We start from the raw sequence: 26263 nt of genomic DNA, 5'->3' as shown, positions 1-26263 counted from the left end.
GCATCAGCAGCAGCATCAGCATCAGCAGCTCCATCTCCCGAGTCATCGCAGAGGACCAGTGAACGCAGCTCCCGGAGCACAGGTAGGACACGGACTGCTTCCTCACAGCCTCGCTGTGTGTGAGCAGGTGTCGGAGTCTGAGCTGTGAACAGCTGGGACTGCTGCTGTCAGGTGAAGTGCGCTCTGCGGACTCCGTGCGGCTTTCACGCCGCGGTGATTTGATCGAGGCGGGTCGTGCCAAATAATAATAATAAAAAACAAAGTGCAGAGCAGAGGGGTGTGGGTCGGCACCGTGGCGGGCTTTTTGCCGGCTAGGCCCGTGTGGCGCAGTTTCAACGCAGAAATATTCCACCTGTCAGCCATGCGGGAATCGTCTCCGTCCATCCTCCTCATCGTGCGGGGCTCCGTGTGTAGAGCGGGGGATGAGACACGCACACGCCTGTAAAACGCCCTCAGCTCTGCGGTGTGATGGTCGCTGCGGCACTGTCTCCTGTAACCTGTAATCATACACGTCAACAGATAGAGGTGAAAGCAGATTTAAGATGATGTCATACATCTAGTAGTTGTGTGTTTATGTTTATTGCGTGTTAATAACTTTGTAATATAATCCTGAACGTCTCGTGATGAGAACACGTTCATCAACTGTCTCAGATGACTGTGGTAATGAACACGCTCCTCTAACTAGCAGTGTGATGATGATGAGGAGGAGGAGGATGATGATGATGATGATGATGCAGTCTGGTTAAAGTTGACGTTAAGTCAGCGCACGTTGAAACCCCGTGTGCGCGCGTGCGTGAGCGCGTCCCACCGCGGGAGAGTGACGTCCAGGTGAGAGGCGGGAAGAAGCGGGCGGTCCGAGAGGAGCGGCGGTGCTAATGTAATAATAATAATAATAATAATAATGATGCTCTTAGATGTTTTATTTTGCACTTTCTGCACTAAATTAACACTTGATATTTAGTTTGCCTGTTTCTTGAGTTTTCTATAACGACTACAAGTTGGCATAAGTCAATACAGTTAGGTACCAAGTTAAGTAAGTTAAGCTAACCTTTGCTAGTTTTCTGAATATCACAGCATCTTCCAGAGTGAGCTGCGATGGGGAAGGAGAAGCTCCACATAAACATTGTGGTGATAGGACATGTGGACTCAGGCAAGTCCACCACCACCGGCCACCTCATCTATAAGTGTGGAGGCATCGACAAGAGAACCATCGAGAAGTTTGAGAAGGAAGCTGCTGAGGTATTACTCATTTTGATCTTACTTATGTTGACAATAGTTATGTTGACAAATAGTAGCTAGTATACTAATCAGTCTAACTGTGTCCTGTCTAACTAATAACATTTATTTTTTTGGTCTTTGATAAAATCGTGACCAAAAGTGCAAGTTTATTTAGCATTTGAATGCATTAATGGTACTTTTTGATGCTTTGTACCACAGCATCTCTCAAAGATACAAATACTAAAAAGAGGTCCATATCTCATCATACTTTCTAGATGGGAAAGGGTTCCTTCAAATATGCCTGGGTTCTGGACAAGCTGAAGGCAGAGCGTGAGCGTGGAATCACTATTGACATTTCTCTGTGGAAGTTCGAGACCAGCAAGTACTACGTCACCATCATTGATGCTCCAGGACACAGGGACTTCATCAAAAACATGATCACTGGGACTTCTCAGGTAGGAGGAAAAGGATAGAAATGGAAAGAATTCTTGATGGAGAGAAAAGTACTTAAGAAGGATCTCTCTCTCTCTCTCTTTCTTCCTCCCTCTCCCGCTCCTTTCAGGCCGACTGTGCCGTGCTAATCGTGGCTGCAGGTGTGGGTGAGTTTGAAGCTGGTATCTCAAAGAATGGGCAGACTCGTGAACACGCCCTTCTTGCATACACACTGGGAGTGAAGCAGCTGATTGTGGGCATCAACAAGATGGATTCTACTGAACCCAACTATAGCCAGAAACGCTATGAGGAGATTGTGAAGGAAGTCAGCACTTACATCAAGAAGATTGGCTACAACCCCGATACTGTGGCATTTGTGCCCATCTCTGGTTGGAATGGAGACAACATGCTGGAACCCAGCCCTAATGTGAGACTGAACAATGATTATACTCTGATTAAAACACTGTTTACACTGTTTATATTGCATACAGATGTAAATCGATATACAGATACATATGGAATATGGATAATGACCTCACATACACTACCATTCAAAAGTTAGCAGTCACTTAAACATTACCTTGAAAGAGAAGCTGTTTTTTGTCTATTAAAACAACATAAAAATGTTCAGAAATATGGTAAAGACAGGGTCAATGTTTAGACGACTAACTGGATTTTTTTAATGGAATATCTATATAGTTATACATAGGCCTGTTATCACCAGATATATTACACATTGCTTGCTGCCACCTGAGGGAGGGAGACAGAGAGTAGGAAACACAACTGCAAAAGAGAGAAGACACAAGTTAATGACATGCAATATTGCCATTTGAATGGATAGTGGCGAGGAGAAGTGAAGTAAAGACATATTACCAATGAATCTAGAGCTGTTGTACATGCAAATCCATCCATGCAGGTTTCACGGGGGATCTGAGCAAGTTTTTCTCTGTGATTTTAATTATACAGAAATTTATGAAGTCATTACTACTGAGAGTTAAGAAGTGTCCATCGATCCAGTCCAACTTCTGGGAAGTGCTATGTTTGCAGGGCTTTGCTTGCTGCACATGGAGGATTTGTTGATCAAAGCAAAGTTTGAAGGACATTATTATTTCAGTTAAACATCATTATTTTAGAAACAACATTTCAACTCATTCAATGCGAGTTTTCATGGAAAACGATGACATTTCTAAGTGACCTGAAATTTCTGAATGGTAGTGTATGTTGAAATTTGAGAGTGTGTTACATATTACTGACCATCTTAGTTTTTATAACGGCGACTTCCTTATAATTCAACCTTCTTTACTTTGTGAAGTCTATTTGGGTATTAAAAAATATAATAAAAGTATGTGCACAAACATTACTTTTTTAAATTCTAAGCTACAGCTGCAGAGGGCTTCTCTCTCTCCACAGATGACCTGGTTCAAGGGCTGGAAGATCAACCGTAAAGATGGCAATGCCTCAGGTACCACACTGCTGGAGGCTCTGGACGCCATCCAACCTCCCACACGCCCCACTGACAAGCCCCTCCGCCTGCCTCTGCAGGACGTCTATAAGATTGGAGGTGAGGGCAGTGTTGGTGTAAGTGTGTGTAAAGGTGATAGTTTGTAGTTGGAAAAGGAAACTTGAAAGATGTAAGTGCTCCAATTACCAAGTTCTTCTTAACTGTCAGCGAAATATGATTATGTTGAGTATTTTGGGAAGGAGAACGCCTTATGACAGAAAGAACAGAGCTGAATGAGGTCTTGAAAGAATTCCCACTGGTTCTTCTGATATCTGTCTTTTTTAATTTTTTAATTTTAGCACAACTGGATGCGTGTATTCGAATCTGAGATTTTATTTATGCATTTGTTTCTTAAAAAAAGAAAAAAAAGAAATGATGTTCCTCTCTGCCAGGCATTGGTACCGTACCAGTGGGCCGAGTAGAGACAGGAATCCTAAAACCTGGCATGGTTGTGACCTTCGCCCCTGTCAATGTGACCACTGAGGTCAAGTCAGTAGAGATGCACCACGAGGCTCTGACTGAGGCACTGCCTGGCGACAATGTTGGTTTCAATGTCAAGAATGTATCTGTCAAGGATATTCGTCGCGGCAATGTGGCTGGAGACAGCAGGAATGACCCACCACAGGAGGCGGCCAGCTTCACCTCTCAGGTCTGCAGTTTGCTTTGAAAGTGATTCTTACTTCTAACTAGTATGAGTGCTGCAAAATACATACATGGTCATGACTCCAGGTTTCTGCAAGTGCCCTTACTTGCCTCTGCTGTTCTCCAGGTGATTATTCTGAACCATCCTGGTCAGATCAGTGCTGGCTATGCCCCTGTGCTGGACTGCCACACTGCACACATTGCATGCAAATTCGCTGAGCTCAAGGAAAAGATCGACCGTCGCTCTGGCAAGAAACTAGAGGACAACCCCAAGTCCCTTAAGTCTGGAGATGCGGCAATTGTTGACATGATCCCCGGAAAACCCATGTGTGTGGAGAGCTTCTCTGAGTACCCACCTCTGGGTAAGTTTCCTGTCCTGCAGCAGAATTTCTTTTTGTGATTCAAAGTATTATTTGAGGTTGTTTAACTCAACATTAACCTTTTCTTAACCTCTATGACAGTGTGAACTTTTAATAGGTGATAACACATTTTTTATGATCCCTTCTCAGGGAGGTTTGCTGTCCGTGACATGCGTCAGACGGTGGCTGTGGGTGTAATTAAAGGTGTAGAAAAGAAAGCCCCCACGAGTGGTAAGATCACCAAGTCTGCACAGAAGGCACAGAAGGTCAAATGAACGTTGTGCTGGGCTGCTGCCCCAAACGCTCACCATGGCCGAAGACACACTAACACGCCACCACTACTGCACACCATAGTCAGCGTCTGGTCTATTATCACAATGCATCGCAAAAGCAGACGAAGGAAAAAAAATAACCACCACATTGTTAGTGATTAAAATGTTGACACACTGTTATATGTAGGTTTTATTGTCACTCAGTTTGTGGCAGCATAACACAACAACTTTAGGTTAACAACTCTCTGGGTATGTGTGCTGTTATAGCTAGAAGTAAACTGCTCATGGTTGTAGCCAACAAACTTAGCTGCTTAGCACCAGTAATGAAGCAGAGATGTTCATTTGCCACCTTCGTTGTACAAGTAACGCTGTGTTCTAGCTTTAAAGCAGATATGCTTAGTAGTGAGAGGTCTGGTAGATCGGCTGCTTGCATGTTCCTGTTCGCACCTTAGTGAAACTTAGTCCGATATCTGAAATCTTCATGCCTAGCACTTTGCTTGACTTAAGCTCCCTAACAGTAGCTCTGTTAAATGTTAGTTACTGTTTAGTTCATGCACCTTAATCACTGTTAAATGTGAACATCTGTTCATAAAAGTAAAGCTGTTTAAACAGAAAGTCTTTGTTCCGGGTATCATTTACCTCTGTTTTCAACGCACTGAAGAAATGTGGTTTTAGTCCAGGAGTCCATAACAAAACACAAAACAGACTCTTCATAGAATTTCCTTTATTGATGAATGAGAATAAAAGTTCACTTGCATTTTCATTACATTACAGGCTTCATAAATCTGAGATTATTACTAGTGTGTAAAGGTGTGCACATAATTTAAATAAATTAAAAGAAATGAGACAGAATGTTAAGATGTCAAAGGCCCATTTTATGTCCAGTAGCAAAATGATCTCAGAATAAAAAACTGTAAAATGTCTCAAGTAAGAACATTTAAGAGTGAAACCCAAAGACAGTGCATCCATGTCTGTTCAAAGGAATCTAATGCACTTTTCAGGAAATTGTATATATGGGGATGAATATGTACCACAAAAGCAAGGCACCAATATACTGTATGTACTGCACATTTATAGACTTCATATCTGAGCCAGGGGCTTTTTTACTTCCAATGCAATCAGTTTGAACCATAAATACATTTGTCTTACTGTCATGGCATTCATTCTCAGGTATAAGTAGGTTTGGATATGACAACCTCTTCATGCAAAGTATATTAAAAATATCTGAAGGAAAGTAAAATCTACCTCTTGAAAGCAAACTGACTGCAAGCCTCATTCACTGGTCTTTGATATGGGTCTTCAGAATTCACTGAGGTAATGCTGGCTAAAGGTGATTATTCACCACTGAGGCTTTGGATGCTTTATGGGTAGCATCTCCCCACATTTGTGGTGCTGTTATTTTTCTAGAACTTAGAGAGAGAACCACCGAACGTTTCCTGATGCACCTGTATCATGCAACAAGGAGGTTGAACATTAGTCATCTTATTGTCATTGCTCAGCAGTTCAAGCAATAGATGTTCTGCTCATACTAAAGATGAAATAAGCAATACATTCCGCAGTGAGTCCGTGTTAAGGAAGCAAAAACAATCCCACATTATACTGTATGAAAAAAGCTCTAACCATGGTTTAAATAAAATGTCATAAGTTATGTAAAAGCAGGGGGGTAAAGAACCAAATGTAATACGATGGAGTTTCTTCTTTCAGTGTACCTGATCCCATACCAAAACTCCTGTTCTGACACAATAAACAAAACAAAAACATAACTATTCAAGACATTCAAGATGTGTTTAAACCATGGCTGTTAACTGGAAAACCACTTGACAGTAGGCAACTGAACAAAAGAAACAGGTGCTGATTGTTCCTCTCCTCTGACCTGTACTCAAGATGCTTAATCACATAATGTTACCTCACATCTGGTTGTGTGTAATGATAATTCTCATCTTATCTACTGAAATACTACACATTTGACTTCTGTGGCTTTCTTGTTGTACTCCTTAGTAATATATGGTTATCAAAATAAGATGTCCACTAAATTGAAGTTTAATGGACTAGTGCTGCACTGTTTGTTACAAATCACAACAATCACTGGCTGCTGACAAGAGGGCTGACTTTTAACCTTGTTTACAGGGTTTTCCACCTTTGTCTCATTTTTATTATTATTATTTTTCAGGGGCTTTCTAATGTGACAAATAGTTTCTTTCAACCACTTCACATTATTGCCCAATCCCAACCACCTGTGTCTTCTGCAGAGATTTGCAGCCTCTGGCTATTATCAACCACAGCACAGTGCTGCTGTTTATTTCCTGGTGTTTGTTGAACAGCAAGGCGGACATATTCCCCTCTAACCAATCAGTTATCTTTGCTTGACTAGTTGAGGTGCTGGGCAAGACTTAGGCAAGTACTTTACTTATTAAGAGTTAGGTTTGCGTACTTCAGTCTGGCATGGAGCACCATGTTACGGCTCTCTTTATCTTTATTTTCAAAACTGGTTGTGGTAGGTTTTATTAAATCCAATATTTTGGTTTAACTTTAACTTTGGTTGAACCTTTTTAAAGTTCCATACTTAAGAAAATGTGCACATTTATTTATCATTATCATTATTATTTTTTTATCTAATATCTGAAATAGTTTTGCCCACTTTTGAAAATATCCAGTTATCTAGTGTAGTTAAAACATGGATAAACACTTTAATGGTCCTTCAAAGTGTGGTACTTTTGAAAAGATTGTGGTCAACCAAAGTCACAGGTTGAGTATAGTAAATAAATGGGATTTTGTAAGGATATAAACATCAGACAGTGGCACAATGATGTAGTGTTTAGCACTGTCACCTTACAGCTAGATAGACCTGGGTTTGAATCCACTGCCAATGCCTTTCTGGGTGTCTCCCGCTGCCTGCAGGAGAACGTGGGTTTTCACTGGGTACTCAGCTTCCTCCCATAGTCCGAAGACATTTAATGAAAGTAATTGTTGACTCTCTGTGTATGTCAGCCCTGTGATAGACTGGCAACCTGTCCAGGGTGCAGCCTGCTTCTCATCAAATGACAGCTGGGATTAGCTCCAGCACCCTCATCCTAACAGGACAAACTGTCAGTATAGAAAATGGATTGATGGATAAACGCCAGAAAATGATTTGGTTTTCTAAAATTATTTAGAAATAAAACAGAAATATGAAATGGATGAAAGAAAGTGATCATAACATTTCAACATGGAAGCCTGTCATGAGAAAATAAATGTTGTATACATGGATGCAGTAATTTATTAACCCCTATTTCTTTCATTGCTACTACACACATAAGTTGTTTTAAAGGAAATTTCCACACGTTATATGTCTATGCCTTCATATTAAAGTGAGTGTAAACTGTATTTTACTAATCTCAGTACCTCTGGTACATGCAGTTTTCATGCTGTTACTCATGGTCCTACATCAACTAAGAATCCTCAGGGCCAAGTTTAGTTGGCTTTGTTTACCTGCAAAGTCTCCAGGCTACAAACCGTCAACCTTTATCTCACATTTGTCCATCATACTTTAAAACAGAGTAATTCATGCAATGGTATACCATATGTAATCAGCCTGTATGAAAATACTGTGACTCTTATCAAATGGATCAACATGTAAATAAACAAAAAAGGACCCCTTGTCATAATCCCACCCTCCCACTCCCTTCAAAAAAGGATAAAAACTGTACTTGTGAGGTGGGATTTGTGTGCCTTTCGCACTGGTGGCTGGCTCTATTTTAGCCGCACGTGCGGCATGTTCAGCAATTCGGTGCTGCCAGCAGAGGGCGAGGATTCGTGACCTCTGGCCGGGCTACGGTTGGAGCCATGGGACCCTGCTACTGTTCTCACCCCTGTCCTCAGGAGCTCCGAGGAGTAGGACTGAACCTCAACAGTTCCCTGTGACATTAAGTCAAATCCCTGTGCCTCTATGTCATTGATAAAGAGGTCCTCCTCACCCCATCCACCTCCACCACTCCTGCCTACACCACTACTACCACCTCCTCCCCCAGGGTCTTGGCTACAGCTGTGGAAGCCAATTGGAGAGCCACTGCTTGTACTGGGGCTGTGAGATGACAGGCTAAGGCTGTGGTGGGCATCCTGGACAGTACGTGGATTGGCCTGCATCAGGTCCTGCACTGACATGGACTTGCCCATGCCTCGGTCCACTTGGCTGGGGCCAGAACAGCATCCCACCGCTTGTGGAACTAAAGGCTCCAGTTCCAGGCTCATATGTCTCCTCCAGGAACCATCTTCCTTGGTGTTAAGCCTGTTATTATTGTTGGTGCTGTCCTTAAGCTGTTGCCCCATTCTGCCCAGCCCCAAGCCAAGGCAGAGGTCCTTTTCACTGCTGCCCTCCAGTTGTGGCCCTAGACCTCCACAAAAGTCCTCAATGTCAGGGGATACTTCCGTGGAAGTAGATTGCACCAAGTGGCTTGAGCCAATAATTCGGCTGGGGGGAGGCGGTGGTGGAAGCCTCGCAAGAAGAGGAAACCCTCCATCTCCTGGACCTCCGCCACTGCTGATGCTATTTGGAGTAAGCATTGGTGGAGAGCTCCCCACAGCTTCATCAGTGCCACTTTCAGGTGTGGTCACCTGTGTCTGGGTATGGTGATGGTGGGTATGATGAGGATGACGATGATGATGGTGATGTGGCAGCGGCGATGGGCTGAAAGAAGAGGATACGAGGCCGGAGGGAGGTGTGGAAGAGGAGGCATTGAGATTGAGGTTGAGGTCACTGGGTGGCGCCAAGATGAGATGGAGTCCTCCCTGAGAAAGGTGGGAGTTGGTGGAGGAGCGGTTGACGCAGCCACCAGGCGGAGGTGCTCCACTGTTGCTGACCTGGGTGGAGCAGGACAAGTCCTTGCTGAAGACTGAGGAGTGGTAGTCGGAGGTCTGTTCCAGCTCGAACAGGGGCAGAGAGGAGAGCGTGAGGGCTGAAGATGAGCCCTTGCGCAAAACCTGACGATAGATGTCAAGCAGGGAGTCAAGTTTTGACTCAATTGACTGGACCTGTGAGGAGATATAATTACAGAAGGTCCTAAAATCATATGTCATTTGAATTTTGGGACAGAATCAGGCTAATTTACATTTTTATTATTAGTTATTTGGCAGACGCTTTTATCAAAAGCGACTTTTAAGTGAGGCACAAAGCACGCAAAATATCTAAGCTAAGGAGAAGAACTACAAAGTAAAGCGCTCTAGAAAGAGCTGTTACAGTTACATGGGGTTAAAAAACGCATTGTTTCTGTTTAGTTCCAGACTTGATGCTAAGCTAGGCTGACATGATTTTAACTAATGCACAAGACATGAGAATGATATTACACCAAAACTTAAACATTTTTTGAAAAGTATATCTGTGCAGTCTTGTAGTGTGGTTAAAATACTGATAGGACATAGTTATTAATTCACCATAAGACAATAAAACATAAAACACGAAGCAGACAGACCTGCCGCTCCACCTTACAGACACGACCCAGCATGCTCATGTCCTCTAATATATCTCCTTCCGACAGCAGCTTCTCTCGAATCTTCTTATCTAGGGGGATCTGGCCCTTACCGAGGATTTGGTCCACTCTGCAACACACACACACACACACACAAGCATACACACACACAAGCACATGCAAACACAAGAAGACATTAATGACAAGAAGAAAAAGACTGACAAAGTAGATATCCACGAGGTAGCTCACAGAAAGGAAACAAGACTCAAACTGTTACTGAATGACAGATTATTATGAGTACGCATTACTTTCCAACAATAAGATGAGCAAACGAGTAGGATTATACTTCCTCACTGGATTTGACAGATACTGTAAATCTGGATCTTCTTATTCAAACAGTTAACACGTGGTTTACTTTTCCTGAGCACCCTCACATGATCATTACACATCCTGCCTAATCCAGTGAGGCTCAGTAGAATCTGTTAAATAAAGTTTGTTAATGTATAATGTTAAATGAGAAAGCCAAAGCGATGCCATGCATATTGGAGAAATAAATGATAAAACATTGACAAGATCCTCAAGAACACCAAAAGAGACCCACTGGACAGTGTGAGCTTTGTTGAATGTGTGTGTAGTTTGCTACTAGACACAGTAAGGCTGTACCAGACAAATACAGTCATATATCCACTCAAACGTATGTTTACCCTAACCTAACCTTTTTAAACAAACGATTCAGCATTATCGAAGCTGTTTTCTTACAATATTAAAGTGCTTATATGTAAATGACAACAGATCTTGGTTGCTAGAAATGCTTCTTCTCTGCACAGTGACATTGCATTTCATCCAGGATGCACGTAAGAAACCTAAGAAATCACGGCCACAACGCATCCCAACGTTCAGCTAAGACTTGTTTGAAACAGTCCTTGTCCCTGGACAGGACACTGACCCTGAACCCTTGGCATTTAAAGAGCTGTCTATCCACAAGACTTTTGCTGAAGATGTGCTGTCACATGTTAACTGTATAGCGTCAGTATCAGTACCTCAATATTGTATTCTTATAAAAAGCTAAATAAATAAATACTAATTAATGTAATGAATTATCTCTTTTATCCACATATTGTAACAATAGTAGTATTGTTACAATATGTGGATGAAGGAGTTGATTGGTTGGTGGTTCAGTCGCACTTCAAACCAATTAAAACGATGTGGGAAACATAATGAAAGCACAGAAGCGTCAGTGGACATTTGAATCACATGCTTCAGGTACAGTCAACGACCACTGCCCTGAAATACAATGTAAGCTGTGTGCAGTAGTTTCAGTTAACACTTAACAACAGCAGAGGTCAGTATTGTAACAGCAATGCAAGGTAAGATTCACAGTTTGCAAATTCTGTGTGTGTGTGTGTGTGTGTGTGTGTGTGTGTGTGTGTGTGTGTGTGTGTGTGTGTGTGTGAGCGTCCCAGAGTGATTGCCAGAACCAAACTCAACATAGTGTTAGTGGTTAGTAGATTACTTTGCATGCAGGACAGAAGTGTTTTAGCAAGGCACAGTGACTGTACAGGCATGTGTGAAGAGAGGTTGGAATCATCTCACTTCCAGCACAGTCAATCCAAAAAAGGAACTTTTTGAGGACAGGCCACCTCCTGGATTGACTGACTGAAGCGAACTGAACCCATGTGACATGTGAAGGATGGGGGTGCACATTCTGACCCCTGGCTGGAGTTCTTTCTGCCTGGCTGGCTGTAATAGACTGGCAGGGAAGGGGAGGAAAAGGTCTTGGATCTGCTGCTCAGGGTCTGTGGTCCTAATATCATGTCCAGCCTGTGAGGGAAGCAAACACATGCACACACACGCAGGGACATATGTGCACAGGCATACATACAATGTGCAAACGAACAAACGTATACGAATGTATACCCATGCATGTATAATATAAGAGAGCAGGTGCACACACACGCACGCACGCACGCACACACACACACACACACACACACACCGAGATACAGGTGAATCAGTCACAGCGTGGTCAAACGGCAAAGACTGGAGCAATGTCAGTGATGGTGTCATGCAGTGTGTGCTACTGTCTGCCTTTGTTCCTACCTGGTCTGCAGGCTCTTGATGCGACACAGCATGTCCAGGTGGCCGGCTGAGTACTGCTCAATCACATCCTTCACGTCGTACGGACGCAACGTCTCCTTAAACTTCTTCTTAGCAACATGAAACTTCATTATCCTGCACAAGTAGCAGAGAAAAGTCACTAGGGGGAGCTCTGATACAGTCAGTCCAAATGACCAGCAGTGACTTCTATCAACAACCTTTACGTTTCCTCACACAAACAGTTTGAGCATGTCAACAATCACTTAATGGGCCTTGTTGAAGCTGCTTATTTTAGCTGTGTGCGTGTCGAGCAACTACTCTGAAAAAGTAGCACTCTGAAGTTTTACACCTGTGGAGTCCCAAATTTCAGGGAACTGAAATAGAGAGGACAGAGCAGACAATAAAACTCAGCCTTACAATGACGTGTAAGGCTGAGTGTTGGTCTGAAACCATAATTTACTATGGTCAATCAAGCTTTGGGTTACTCTCAGACATGTACAGAATAAATATCAAACAAAGCCTCTCATTTTGAAACGATAGGTTCACACTTTTTCAAGTACTTAACCTCTTGAGCCCAGGCAAACCTGACATGAATCAAGAATGGCTCTACAGGTGTCAGGTAAGGTTGACAGTAGAATGTGACGTCTGGCTGCACATTGCTGACTGCTGTGGGGTTTACATGAGCAGGTTTATAAAATGTGCCTAAAACAATAAATTTCTGACCTGTATGTCTTTGTTGTGAACAACCACAGTGCCAGTACAAAAAGTATGTGAACCCTTGAAATGATGACCTCAACAAAACACTCATCTCTTGAAGAATATGCTTATGTGAGCCATGCCTCACCACAAGGAGCTTTCATAAGATCTATGATCCAGAATTGTTGATCTACAGCTGGAAAGGGTTACAAAGTGATGTCAAAGACTGAAGAAATTCACCAGTCTACAATTAGGCAAACAGTCTACAAATGGAGACACTTTGGGACTGTGGCTACTCTTAGTCAAAATGACCCCAAGAGCAAAACAAACACTCATCAAAGAGGTAAAGAAACAACCCAGAGAGACAGCCAAAGAGTGCATCATTGGAACTGACGTTCCAATGATGCACTCATGAACACAACTGACGTCTGTGTTCATGAGTCTACAGTAAGTAAAACATTGAACTAGCAGGGTTTCTATGGCAGGACACCACAAAGGAAGCTGCTGCTGACTAAAAAGAACTTTGCTGCACAGCTGAAGTTTGCAAAAGCACACATTGACACTCCCCAGCAGTTTAAGACAAAATGTTTTGTGGACTGATGAAACTATATTAAACTATTTGGAAAGAACACACAGCACTACATCTGGTGTAAAAAGGTCACTGCATATCATCATGATCCCAGTATGGTGGAGGAAACATCATGATTTGAGCCTGTTATGCTGCATCAGGGTCTGGCCAGCTTGCTGTGATTGACATTTTCCACTAGGACTATAAGGTTTTTAATGGTTATTCTCAATAAAGACACAGACTGGTAGTTATTATTTTAGGCCCATCATTTGTTAATACTCTTGACTCACACTTGAATCACATTTTATGACAAATTAATGCAGAAAACCATAACATTCAGAAAGGTTCACATACTTACATCTTTAAATAGCATTTGTTATTGCTGCATCGGAAATGTTATTTTACTGTAGGACACACTGTGTCCTTGTAGCATGATCACCTTACATAGCTTTGCAGTGTTAATACTTCCTCTAACCTTACCTCCTGTCTTGCAACACTGTATTCAATCACATGGACCACAGATGATATAAAAATAAACAAACGAAAAAAACCTCTTCCGGTTACTTTAATAGCCTGAGCACGTTCAATCAAGAGAGCCGCTGGACAGCAGAGGGCTGCAATCAGGGATCGTTTGCATGCAACCTTGGCAGCAGAGAAATACAGTATTATTTGCACTAGTGGAGGGAGTCTCATTTCCTCTGCCTCACCTGACAGCTCTAATGACAGTCTTGACAGAGGACTGCAAGTCTTCAACCAAGATTTCGCAGTGACAGCCCTTCTCATCAAAGCCGTCCTCGCCTGTCACGTTGGAGTCTGCTGCAAGAAAGAGGCGATACAAATCAATTTGTGTGTCATATTTGTTCACCGATGGCAGCTTACATGAATTCCAATACAAAAACACTGTATTACACTGTTACTGTGTGAGTAACTCACTACTCAGACAGGTACAGTACATGTGTTATATAAGTAACAATACTTTAAAATCCCACTTCATATGCAGTCAGTGATTCAATTCTTTGCATTGTTGAAGTATGGGGAAGTTTTTACTCTCCCAATCAGCGTAAAGCAATTTTTTGCAGTCTTGTGTCGAGAAATTCTCCCAAATCATGAAATCCTCACCTGTTATCAGTTCACCTACTGTCTGGAAATTGGGTTTTAAAAATATTGATTGGTGCAACTGAAAGAAACTGGAATAAAGGTGAACGCAGCAGTAATGTGGCTGCACTGACCGGCTTTTTCCTAACTTATACTTATACGGCTCTTCTGTTTGATTATTCAGGTTCTCAGGTTACAACAGAGCATGCAAAAACCACACACACTGAATTTTGCTGGAATCAAGTGAACTGAATTAAGAGTGGAAAGGGCCGACAGACTAAACTGATGGACTGGAAGAGAAAAACACTAAGCTGGTGTCTGACCCAGCAGACTAGTAGTAAAGAACAGGCCTCTGGTGTCCCTGCAGATATATTGCAAACAATATAACTCTGTGACAATACAGCTCTGTTTATGGGCCTCCTGAGTTACGATATCCAATTCAATGGTTGAACTGCTATTTATTCTGTTTAGTACCTCGGTTCTCTGAATACCTTGGGTATTAACAGTATGACTGTGTGTGACACAATACATCAAATCTACCAATTACTATTACAGATATAGATCTGATTTGCTATATTAAACCAAACATTTGAGTTTTCCACTAGAATAACTTAGATTTTATTTCTTATTGAGCCATAACAAAAGGGAAATGTTTCCCATCTCGTGTAGCAAACACGTCAGTGGCAGTGAACGATTAGACCAAGCGTGGCAAACCAGCCAACCAGTTTGGTTTTGGCCAGTGTGTTTATTGATTCCTCTCCACCGGCAGGCCTCAGCCAGCTGGCCGGCTCTGACACCCCATATGGCTGTTAGAGCTTACCACCCCCACCTTCCATCAACCCATCAGCCCACCCACAAACACCAACTGGCTGTTTCCCAGGGGGGCTTGCCAGCCCGGCACTGCTAGGCCAAAGGATGGGAAACGCAATCGACCATTAGCATTCCTCCACTCGGTTGCCTGAATTAGTGGGCATAACCAGTTCTGGTGGGTTGGATGAGTAGCCAAAACACCACAGTTAAATACATCAGGATTCACTTATTACATGCTCTGACTTGAAGCAATAGGTCGGTGCTACTTACATTTCTGATTGTTAAATAAGGAAATATAGGGAGAAGAGGACTAGTTAGAAACAGATAACTTGGTTGGTTTTTACACTTGGTGAGTTTCAGGGGCACTAAGAGGTGGGTTTTGAACTCACCATCAGTTGTGGAGCGGGACTGACTCTTCAGGCGGAGTGAGGGTCTGAAGCGTGTGCGGTCATTGAAGCTCCAGCTCTTCTGTACCTTAGCGGGACTCGTTCCCTCCAGTCCAGCATCGGCCACTGGAGACCGTCTGTCATTCACTGAAGACGTCTGCCGGTTCTTGATGCTCTGACCTCGGGGGCTCGCCATCCTCACCCGTTCCTTAAAGCTCAGCTTCTGGCTGCAGAGTCCAGTTCGGGGTGATGAGTGGTCCAGCGGGGGGTGGGAATAAGAAGAATGAGAAAGGACAGGAAGGGATGGAGTGACAGACAGAGAATGATGTGTTAATCATGAAAGACTCAGACAACAACAAACAAATCGTTTCAAACTTTAGCAAAATGCAGCTGCTTTGCATGATCCTATCACAGGGCATTAATCATTCAGAACCTTATCTACTAATATGAAGGACAAGATGGAGAAAGACCAGCATGCATTGCAGCAATGCAGCATGTGCTTTGCACAAAATGCAAGTTCGGGTTACACATAATGTTGCAGCTGTGTGTGTGAGTTGTGCTTCCATGTGAGAATGTCCATCAGTGACAGTAAGCCATTTTACCTGACCAGTTAGCAAGCATGTTGGACAAAGGGGGATTTTACAGAATCAAATGGTTATATAGTATGCTGTTATGCTTATTTTTTAATTTGTCATGGAATAAATGCGTCACGGTTTAAAGCCACAGGACTTGTACAATTTAATTTCTATGAAATGTGTCATTAAGGATGAGATCATGGAAGGAAAAGAAATTGAAATTATTTGTACACAGAATGAAAGACTTGTAAAGAGAGTCAGTAGGTGGTTGCTTGTGTGTTTATGTAGCTCTAATGAAGGCATGCAAAGGCAGAGCACAAGCAACAGGCATGGCTAATTCAGCTTCTTACAATAAATGGTGGTGTAGATAGGATCAGGTTGAACATGTGTAGTTTATGTTTCTATCAAGACTAACAATGTGTTAGTCCATCTTTCAATGCTTCTCATGTTTCTGCCTTGTTTGGGGACAGATCCTATCAAGATACATTTGATTGGACAGGACCTGTCATCTTCATGTCTCCCCACAGATGTTCTCACTACTGTATTTACAGCAGTGGGTCGGTTAATGTAGGACTGAGTCAAAACCACAGTGGTTATGTTCAAGGTAATAAAAGGTCACGTTACCTGTTGTAACAGTGTGACTCACTGGTTCATTGCTGGTTCAGATTGTTTCATTGGATTTGTTGGCAATAAAATATATCCCCAGACCTGCCTTTTAAAGTAACTGTGGATGTAAAGTCAGCAGTAATGTGTGATTGACAGCAGCATGTCACCGCTCGCGAAGGACTGTACCACACAGTTTTCATGAGGGATGTGACGTGTGGAGCGTGACGTGTTGCAACAGGAGGAGCTGAATAAAAAATCAATGCAAAATCGATTGTCTCTCCACAGTCATGAAAAGTCTCCGTACTTCTGCTACTTATTTAATAGAGAACTGAACCTGGCACAAATGTGAGAGCAAATGCAGTTAGAACCAATATCACAACAGGCAGAAGTAGTGCATCACTCAGGCAAAGATCAAACAAAGGCACGCAGTGTTTTACTATGTCTCCCTGCAAGATCTATTGGCTCTGCACTCTCTAAGGCTGCACAGCCTCCTACAGATACCCATGCACCAAGAATTAGTCAGCATTCCCAAAGAGAAAGGTCATGTAACAGGGGGGCAGAAACGCTGTGTACCTATGTTTCCGAGTGGTACACCTCCTCAGTAGCTTCTGTTTATTACTATGAATTTTACTAAAAAAAAAAAAAAAAACCAAGGGGAGATAGACATGATGATGTGTTACATGATGAAGAATTAGAGGAGAGAATATGTTTTGAGGATGAAATATTGGACTCGTTCTTCATATGTTGTGTTCATTTGCATCAACCTGGACGACTGTCAGCAAAAAGCCTGACATGTAAATTCAATCATTCTTCGTAAGATTACACAAAGAATAAAGAAATGTATGAGAGTTCCTGTCGGTGCTTCCATTTGTCGACCACTGACATTTAGAAGCAGCAGAACGGAGGCAATTGAGCTTAGTGGAGGAAAATGAACATCTACAGCACCATCTGAAAAGGGCTGCAATTTGGTGACTCACGCACTTCATGTCGATATCCCTCATTTAACTCTGTGAATTAAGCTGGCCCCCGGCCTGAGTCACCAGTGCGAGGCCAGTAACCTTTAGACAGACACTTGTGGGTTCACTCAGTACTAATATTCACACATTTGTTTTGAAGGACTATTTTTTGTCCTATAGCCGTGTTTTACCACCTTACATACAGTAATGATAAATGACTTTGAATAATGATTAATAAATACAGCTGAGCTGTACCTGGATTCTAGCCTACACTACACTACTCTAAGACTCTACTCCAGCTCTTCACTGGAGTAGAGTCTTAGAGTAGTGTAGTGTAGTGCAGGGGTTTGCAGGCTGGATGAACTCTATCGGTGCCTGTGTGCAGGCGAAGCTGACGCTCTTTTTAAAAATGTTTAAGTTGTTTGTTTTATTGACGTTTTGCGTTCTTTGGCTTCTTCCGTGGTGCCGTACATGTATGACACCAGGCTCAAGGCGAAAACTGTTCGACTGCCTGCAGGCCTCTATGGTGGTTCACAGACAAACATTTGCACAGTGTTTCGTAACTGCAAACACAACATATTACATCACTCACCGCCTTCATGCTGCCCCCCCCCCCCCCCCCCCCCCAGATACAAAAAAGGCATTAGCTAAAAGATTAACACTGAGATCGTTGATATGATCAAAAAATGTGGCAATGTGAACAGAACATCATACAATATATAAATAAATATAATAAATATAAATTATTATTATTATAAAGAGAACAGTTACAGAAAAATACTTGTGTGTATGTGTGTGTATGTGTGTGTGTGTGTGTTACCACATCTATTTACAGTAACAAGTAGTGCAGCTCATCTGATTTCCTCTAAAGAGTGCTGGACATCAATTGAAATGTTTCAGTATTAGCGCAGCCACAATATCAAATGGCAGATTGAGTTCAGGTGCCACAAAAACGTTATTACTACTAAATTCATAATCTGAAAGGTGTAATGATTACGTGACAACCAAACACAGACAGAGCAATGGAAGATTTCAGGAAATGCTAGAAAGCTGCTGTTGGTAATTTAACAAGATGAGTTACTAATGGATCTTCAAAGTCAACTTTTAAACCCAATGTGCTGCTTCTCTAACAACGGTTGTAGTTGTCCCCGCCACCTACACAAAATCAAGTATATCACATCACGGTTGGGGGGTGGGTGAGGACTGGGGGGGCATTTTAAATCCACTGATGACATCTCTACCGTGACGTCTGGCGGAACCCTGTCCCAGAGCAGAGGGGTCTTCAACTCGCAAACATTTAAACATGAACAAACTTACAGAGTAGACATGTGCCATGTTGTCTGGTATCCAGGAAGCCAAGTGAAGAACTTGCAAGTTGCAGGAAAATCTCGCGACTACACAGACACAGACCTAAGATTTGGTTTTTAAGTGATTTCTCCTACATGAGTTCAACTAAACTCAAATTGAGCCTGGTTTAATATGATTAGCCAACATCACAACATTTAAGTGGAAAAAAAAAAGCTCCCAGCACGTAGCTGTAACATCAAACCCAGAGTTTGTCCAAAGAAAAGCTTAGTGACTGTATAATAACATAATAAAAGACAGAATATTCAATAAAACAGCAGAGGCACAAACCTTGTGGTTGACTCTCCTTGTTCTTTTCTGCAGAACGGATGGATGACAAGAAGAAGAAAAATACATATTAGAAAACGTCTTTTCATTCACAACATCTTCAGTGTTAAAGAACCGTACCAGTGTCTTTGCCTGTTTGAGCACATTACGTACAAATCATGTGGACTTTACAGCTAACTGAGTTGCAAACAGTGCTGAGCCCAGAATTTCCTGGTCATTTCAATGAGTTTTGAATTCATAAAATTTAATTGGCAGATTTTTGAAACTTGTTAAAGCTCATTTAAAACGTGTGGGCTAATACAACTTTAGTTGGGTCCCCACATGAAGACTGTGCTCGCTGTAAACATTCCTCCTGTTTCCTATAACACACACACACACACACACACTCACACACACACACACACACAGTCCTTTTGTCCTTCTGTGCAACACATTTATGTCGTTGCACAGACAGAAGACTGTGAACTTTGACCCACATCACTCACTGGACGCATCTCTTATCTTATAGGGCTGGTATTAATAGGAGCAAAACCTGTTTCAGTATTCATGTGAGGACCCGACTGTTTTTTTTTTTTCAGATAGACTTGAAAGAAAGTGAACCTGTAAGGAGCTAAATACAGCGGAAACACACTGGTATGGTCCAAGCTAAAACATTCAATCCAAGCGTAACAGACAGCGAGAAACTACAGGCTCACTACAAACATGCAAATCAGTGCAGACTACACAGGCAAGGAAGCGCTTGCAAAAGGAAAAGGTGGTAGCTGAGTGTCTTGTCCCTTCCTCGCTTTAAAGAGTGTCTTTGCTGTCAGAGTGTGCATGCTATATACAGTAACTCTACACTACGGGTTGATTTCCTCAATATTTCCAGGCTCCATAGGACATATGACATACACACACACACAAGAGGGTAAGAAAACAAACCAAAAGAAGTGAATACTTCAAGGTCAACGTGAAAAGCTGCTTTTGTGCCATAAAGAGCAGGAATTGCAAAAGTAATGGATGGAAACTATTCTAATCCTAAAAAGGAAACCTTGGTTAGTCGAGTGTATAATTAGCTATTATCTCCTGATCTGGTCAGAGACATTTTAATAAAGTGGTGGCTCATTTAAAAAGAAGATATGTGGCATACATCTCGTGTCTGGTAGATTAAGAAGACATTTTCGTTTTACGGGCTTGTGATACTAATTTAATATCTAGAAAGACAGAGGTTCTGTGCTATTAACTTGTGTCAAAGCCACATTGGGACTTTACTTGTTAAATACTAAAGTTACTTGTGTGAAGGAGACTTTTCTGTGTTTAATCTGTGCTGTCTGTTGATTACACGTTTCTCAATACCTGCAAATGTTGACTTTGTGTGGTCTTGTTTTACTGCTGTTAGTCACAGTGGCTGTGATTTCACACTGGAATTCCACGTGTTACATTTTGGAAATGCGGGGATGATTTCCACATAGAACTGAAGTGTAAAGAGTAACTTTAATGGCGTCTAGGAGAGTGCTCTCTTTCTAAGGGTGCTTTCACACCTACCCTGTTTGCATTGGTTAGTGTTTTGTCCCAGTTTGTAAGGTTTGTCTACGCTAATGAAAAAGCTTTTATTTGGATCCTGGTCTGAATCACACAACCAAAATGAGGCCACTTGAAAGAGGGTCTTGGTCCATTCACACCTGGACTCTGGTACGTTTTTTTTTTTTGTGGTGTGAAAGCGAACAGGCCAACCGCAGACCTTTTTTTTCATTGTACAAACCCTATTTGTAACTTTTTCTAAAACACAATAAAAACTTGAATCTGACAAAAGTACAAAGAAAACATTTCCAGGGTTTTCACTGGACAATGCATGAATTGAATTTAGTAAATTTCATTAAGGCTGTCTCTTTATGTCAGCCCTGTGGTACACTGGAGACGTCTAGGGTGTACCCCTCCTCACACCCAATGACAGCTGAGATAGGCTCCAGCACCCAGTGACCCTTAACAGGAAAAGTGGTTAGGATAATGGATGGAAAGATAATAAAATTTGGAATTTGATGCCTGCAACACACTCAAAATGTTGGCACAGAGGCATGTTTAACACTGTGCTACATCACATTTCCTTTTAATGACACTTTTTAATTGTTTGCGAACTGTTGCCGCGTTGCAGGCGTAATATTTGTCCATTCCTCAGCTGCACAAATGTTCATGGTCTTCTCTTCATGATGTGCCACACACTTCCAATAGGAGACAGATGTGGACTGCAGGCAGGCCAGTCAAACACAGCCTCTGTGTCTACAGGGCCAAACTAGCATGTGCAAATGCAGAATGATGCACCTCAAACCATCACTGATGCTGAGTTTTGCACCTTTCACTGATGACAGTAGAGACGTTCTTTTTCATATTTAAATTGGAGATAGGTTTTTCCTGAAAACAAACTGAAATGTGGACTCATCTGACCACAGAACCACACGTTACTGAATGCAAATTTTAATTTAGTAATTATTAGTAGTATTTAATTTCTTGCCTTATCTATAAGCTGTGTACTGTAAATATTCATGTAAACTATTTTGAATCATGGCAGCACATGTGATCAGGCAGATCAGAGAGGCACGTGGATTTAAAACTGAGACCTGCTGTGCTTTAGCTGCTCCCTGTACTGTGCTTGGTGTATGGCAGGTCACTAGCTTCATTAAAAAGCCTTTTTTTTTGTCCCTGTTTATCATTATTCATAACATGTAGCTGCAGTCTAATAATATTAATGTTGCTTTCAATGACTTGTTTCAGAAGCTTTTTGTTCCACTAGAGAATGGGAATACACACATTAGAAGCATTAAAGATGACACCTTCAGGTGTTCCGCACTTGGTTTGTTTGCACTTATCAGTGCGAACTAAAAGGTCAAATTTTTTTCTGCCTTTGTCAGGATCAAATTAGCTAAAGCACAGATGTGAAAGCACCCTAAATGGAGAAAATATTCACGCTCAAACTGGCGACATTGTAGAATAGCGGTGAGATTTTTTACCCACTTGTGTGCATCCTGTATCTTTAGGGATAGAAATGGCAGCTGCCACCCAATGAGACTGAATTACACTATGTACTGTACCATATTGTATATGCGCTGGACCTCTAAATCAGGGCTCAGTGGGTGAGCATTTTAAGCAAATTCAAAACCTTGTTTGGCTCATTGAGGCCACAGTTGGTGTCATAAATACATATACATGGGGGGTTAATGCTAAAATTGCTGTCTCAGTCAATGACTGCATTGAAAGTCTGTGGCCCATTGAGCACTTAACTGACTTGACTTAAACACGGAGCGTCTGACTCAGTGTGAATGCTATGCAGGGATAAAACATTCATTTATATATCAACAGCATAACTTGAAGGTTGTTTAGATAGAGGAGTGAGTGTTTTAGCTTAAATTAACAGAGCCTGGAAATGATTCATCTCTTTAAAGCCTGTGAACCTTTTTGTCATTAGAACAAAGACATGATCAAATCGATGCATTCTACTGTATTTTTCACAAAAAGAACAAAGCAGAGACATTAAACAATAGAACAGAGCAACAAAAGCATGAAAAGACTGAATTAATACAAAACGATAAATAGAAATGTAAAATGTATATGTAAATAACTGAAGTGTAACAAAAGATGGCTGGACGGCACAGACACCAATTACAGACACCAGCTGCCATAGTTGTACCTACTTTGTAGGGCTGCAGGTATGCAACGCCTTCAAGTGAGGCTTCCAGGTAGCAATGGAAACCGAGTTCTCATCAGCCGCATAACTACGCCAAACACACTGCATGCAGAATACACAAAACCAGGAAAAGGAGGAGACCCCAAAAGAAAAGGATAAATGGAAATAAAAAAAAAAATAAAACAACCGAGGTCAAGGCCAAAGAGAGAGTCAAAAGAACGAAGAGGAAGAGGAGGAAGAGGATGAGGAGAATAGAAAAGAAAACAAATTTTAAAAGCTGATTAGTGAAACAAACAAACAAATAAAAAAAAAAACAGTGTGTGTGTCACACATCTGTAGTTGGGCGGAGGTCAGGCATGGATACATGCCTTTGGGAAGGCAGGAGGCTCTCATAGTGCCGCCATGTGGCGTCCAGGTAGGGCCTGGTGCTGTCGGTGGAATAATAACGCCACGCAGCCTGGTACAACATGGGGACGGACAGGATGGAGAGGAGGAGGAGGTGGCAGAGGGAAGACACGTGGAGATGGAGGTCAGGAGAGGGGGGTATGGGGTGGGAGGAAGCCAAAGAGGGGGAAAGTGGAGAAGCATGTGGGAGGAAAGTTTGTGAAAGAGCAGAGAGAGAGAGCGTGGAGAGGTACAGGAGGAGGACAATGTGAGGTCAGCACCACTCCAGTTCAGGATGCAACTAAATGAGTGTGACGATCAGGCCGGGGGGGGGGGGGGGGGGAAGGACGTGTGTGATGCAGACAAGAAGGGGGGGTGGCAGGAAACTGCTGTTTCTGGACTTAAACACAGGAGAGTCTGGAAGGGGTTCATGAAAACCTCCGAGGGATTAAAGAGCTTACTGCACTGTGAGGATGAGGGGGGCACAGGGCTGGACAGAGTGAAGCTACTGTACATGCTCCAGTTTGTGCTTTTATCAGGCAGACTCAGATTCAGGGGTCTGAAGAATCCGTGGAGGAAAAAGAGAAACTGGAGAATGATAACATAATTTAGGGCTTTTAATCACATTTTCATCCAGCACTGTGGAGCACAGGTTTTAAATAACAGCAACTATTTGGAAGGAATTTCATACATCAGCAATAATATGTTTCCACCCTCAAACCAAGTCATGTGTCAGGGAAATGGAAGAGAGGAGGCTTTACCTGAATGAGGTAGGCAGCTGGGTTTCTCCTTTTCTCAAAGTGCTTCTGTCTGTGCTGCTCCTGGACCTTCAGGGCAAAGCCTGAGCCCAGAATACCCTGGCACGATAATAACAGGCATAAATACTGGATACATTTATACGCCAAATACTCTCAAGTGTCACTGAGCTGCTGAGAAAGGCACTAATGAGAACATCCAGTGTGGCTGCGTGATCAAATTGGAAACTGCGTGTGCTGTGTTTATTCTGCTTGGAGGAGTAGTTTGACACTTTGGCAAACCCGCCTCGTCACCATCTTGCTGAGAATTAGACGAGAATGTCCGGAAAACCCTTAAGATGTCTTTGCATTATCACAGTAAAACTGCTTTTGCGTGGATTTCCCCGTAGTAGCGCCGACATGTGCTGTCTGGCAGCTGTCCAACAACGATATCCCCCAAGAGGATGGCGTGAGGTTTTAGGAGGGTGGCCGGGGGGGCACGGGGGCGACTGGCTCCCTGTGAGGGAACAGCACTGTGCATGTTTGTTGCAGAATCATAGCAGCTGAGTTAAAAACAAAACAAAAAGGAAGTAGTGGTGACGTCCTTGAGCCTTATCGTCACCTTGAGATCGCCAGGCAACAGACAGAAACAGTCGGCAACACAAAAACAGTTGTTCCACAGCTTCTAAAACCACAAACAACTGGTTTTACGTTTCTGCTTGTGTCTGGATTAAACAGATGAGATGCAACATGTTAATTAGTGAAAGGTAGAAGTGTGGGTAGAGAGCCAGGCTAACCGTCCCCTCTCGCTTCCAGGTGATTAGCTTCACGTCCTGCTAAGCCAAGCCAATCACCTCCTGGCTCCAGCTCCGTGGCTGGCACAGACACGAGCGCAGCATCCATCTTCTCATCTCACTCTCAGCAAGAAATCAGTTTATTATCCTGAATTTCCGACCCACATACTGGAAATCTTTCTCTCTGCTTCTTTCTTCCGACTCTGTGAGAATCATCTGAGAGAAGATTTGCCAGAGTGTCTGTGATTTCTACTTTGAACTGATTAATCGGACATTAAAGACGCTCTGTGGAGTTTCATTGTAAACAAACAGTCTCCAGAACCCACTGTGTGCACTGAAAGCTGAACTAACACGTTGAATCCATTTCATTCCTGATACTGCAAATATTGAATATGTAGAACTTACACTGTTCATATCCATGTTTACAGTGCACAGTGTTCTGGTTTCATGCTTTTTGCTGGTGCATTTACCAGATCTATGATCAGTGTAATGGTGTAAAAACCTCATCAGTTAACATTTTCACTCAGTTAAAACCCTCTTCAGCATAACCTCACCGCCTGCTACTGAATATAAGCCCCACTTATTAAGATAAATGATAGAAGTCTTGCTGTGTAAATACGCTGGCTGCTCTCTCAGGAGGGGATGAATCAAAGCTCTTGCTCTGCGGACATCAAAAAGTGAAAGTAATCACTTTAAGAGTTCCGACTTACCGCTGGCAAGGCGAAGAAGGAGATGCCCAGGAGGGCAAACCCAGCGGACAGCATCCGTCCTGTCCACGTCTTTGGTGTCTTGTCCCCATAGCCAATGGTGGTCAGGGTGATCTGTCAACACAAACATGCACTGTAAACATGATTTGAGAGAGGCCATTTTTTAAATTGTACACCTTTGATTGACGGTAGAGAAGACTGAAATGTCTGGAGGAGCCACTGAGTGATGCTTTCATTAAAGATGTAACAGAGTTAAAAGTGATAATGAATCCTTGTGATGGTACTTAGCACATCAAAATATGACCACTGAATAGAGCCTTTTACCAAAAGGCTGAAAAGTAGCATTTAAAGCAGCGTGTGCACATAGCAAATGAAGCCGGCTGTGAACTGGAACTGGCACTGTGTGAAGCGTCTTGCTCGCCTTCACTTCTCTCTCTGTCCGCCTGTTTTATTTTTTTTTTCTAGACACATATCCATCTATCCATCTATGCCTCTTTTTCAGCAGACTGATCACTCAGTGGATTATCTTTCATTCAGGCTCTGACTGCCATGCCTGACAAAGCCAGCTGCAGCCATTTGGTACTATTATGATTTTTTGAGCCAGTATGAAAATTACAGTTAATGGAGCCTTGCAGGGCTAATGTTTATAGAGGAGCTGTCAGTGCTGAGAGGCAATGACAAAGCGAATAAGAGTGTAAAA

The 26263-nt window shown here is 42.4% G+C and overlaps 2 protein-coding genes across 7 annotated transcripts in view; one reads left to right on the top strand and one right to left on the bottom strand.

Annotated features, from left to right (window-relative positions):
* Window positions 1-4: 4 nt before the first annotated feature.
* LOC113161569 (elongation factor 1-alpha 1) lies at window positions 5-5032 on the top strand. 3 transcript variants are annotated; one of them, XM_026359228.1, is made up of 8 exons: window positions 5-82; window positions 1075-1239; window positions 1494-1673; window positions 1781-2077; window positions 3061-3211; window positions 3544-3800; window positions 3921-4155; window positions 4303-5032. In XM_026359228.1, the coding sequence occupies exons 2-8, from the start codon at window positions 1096-1098 to the stop codon at window positions 4425-4427; spliced, it is 1389 nt and encodes a 462-aa protein (XP_026215013.1). In that variant the 5' UTR covers window positions 5-82; window positions 1075-1095; the 3' UTR covers window positions 4428-5032. The 3 variants fall into 3 exon arrangements, with proteins under 3 accessions (XP_026215013.1, XP_026215015.1, XP_026215014.1); XM_026359230.1 differs by lacking the exon at window positions 5-82 and adding an exon at window positions 93-525; XM_026359229.1 differs by lacking the exon at window positions 5-82 and adding an exon at window positions 93-877.
* A 110-nt stretch (window positions 5033-5142) lies between these two features.
* The window catches only part of kcnq5b (potassium voltage-gated channel, KQT-like subfamily, member 5b), a 96629-nt gene continuing 75508 nt past the window's right edge, over window positions 5143-26263 (bottom strand). Inside the window, exons 6-15 of one of the 4 annotated variants that reach the window (XM_026359215.1) lie at window positions 25567-25677; window positions 24090-24185; window positions 22952-23046; window positions 19290-19316; window positions 15521-15744; window positions 13934-14042; window positions 11966-12097; window positions 11576-11686; window positions 9869-9995; window positions 5143-9431 (exon numbers count right to left, since the gene is read on the bottom strand). In XM_026359215.1, the coding sequence (XP_026215000.1) occupies window positions 8154-9431; window positions 9869-9995; window positions 11576-11686; window positions 11966-12097; window positions 13934-14042; window positions 15521-15744; window positions 19290-19316; window positions 22952-23046; window positions 24090-24185; window positions 25567-25677 (2310 nt within the window). In that variant the 3' untranslated portion in view covers window positions 5143-8153. The remainder of the gene's footprint in view (window positions 9432-9868; window positions 9996-11575; window positions 11687-11965; window positions 12098-13933; window positions 14043-15520; window positions 15745-19289; window positions 19317-22951; window positions 23047-24089; window positions 24186-25566; window positions 25678-26263) is intronic. The other 3 variants (XM_026359216.1, XM_026359218.1, XM_026359219.1) reach the window with 3 other exon arrangements.

This window comes from Anabas testudineus, chromosome 1 (genome assembly GCF_900324465.2).
Source record: "Anabas testudineus chromosome 1, fAnaTes1.2, whole genome shotgun sequence".
Taxonomy (NCBI): Eukaryota; Metazoa; Chordata; class Actinopteri; order Anabantiformes; family Anabantidae; genus Anabas; species Anabas testudineus.
Note: the sequence above shows the minus strand (reverse complement) of the source record. Positions and strands in the feature narration are given on the sequence as shown.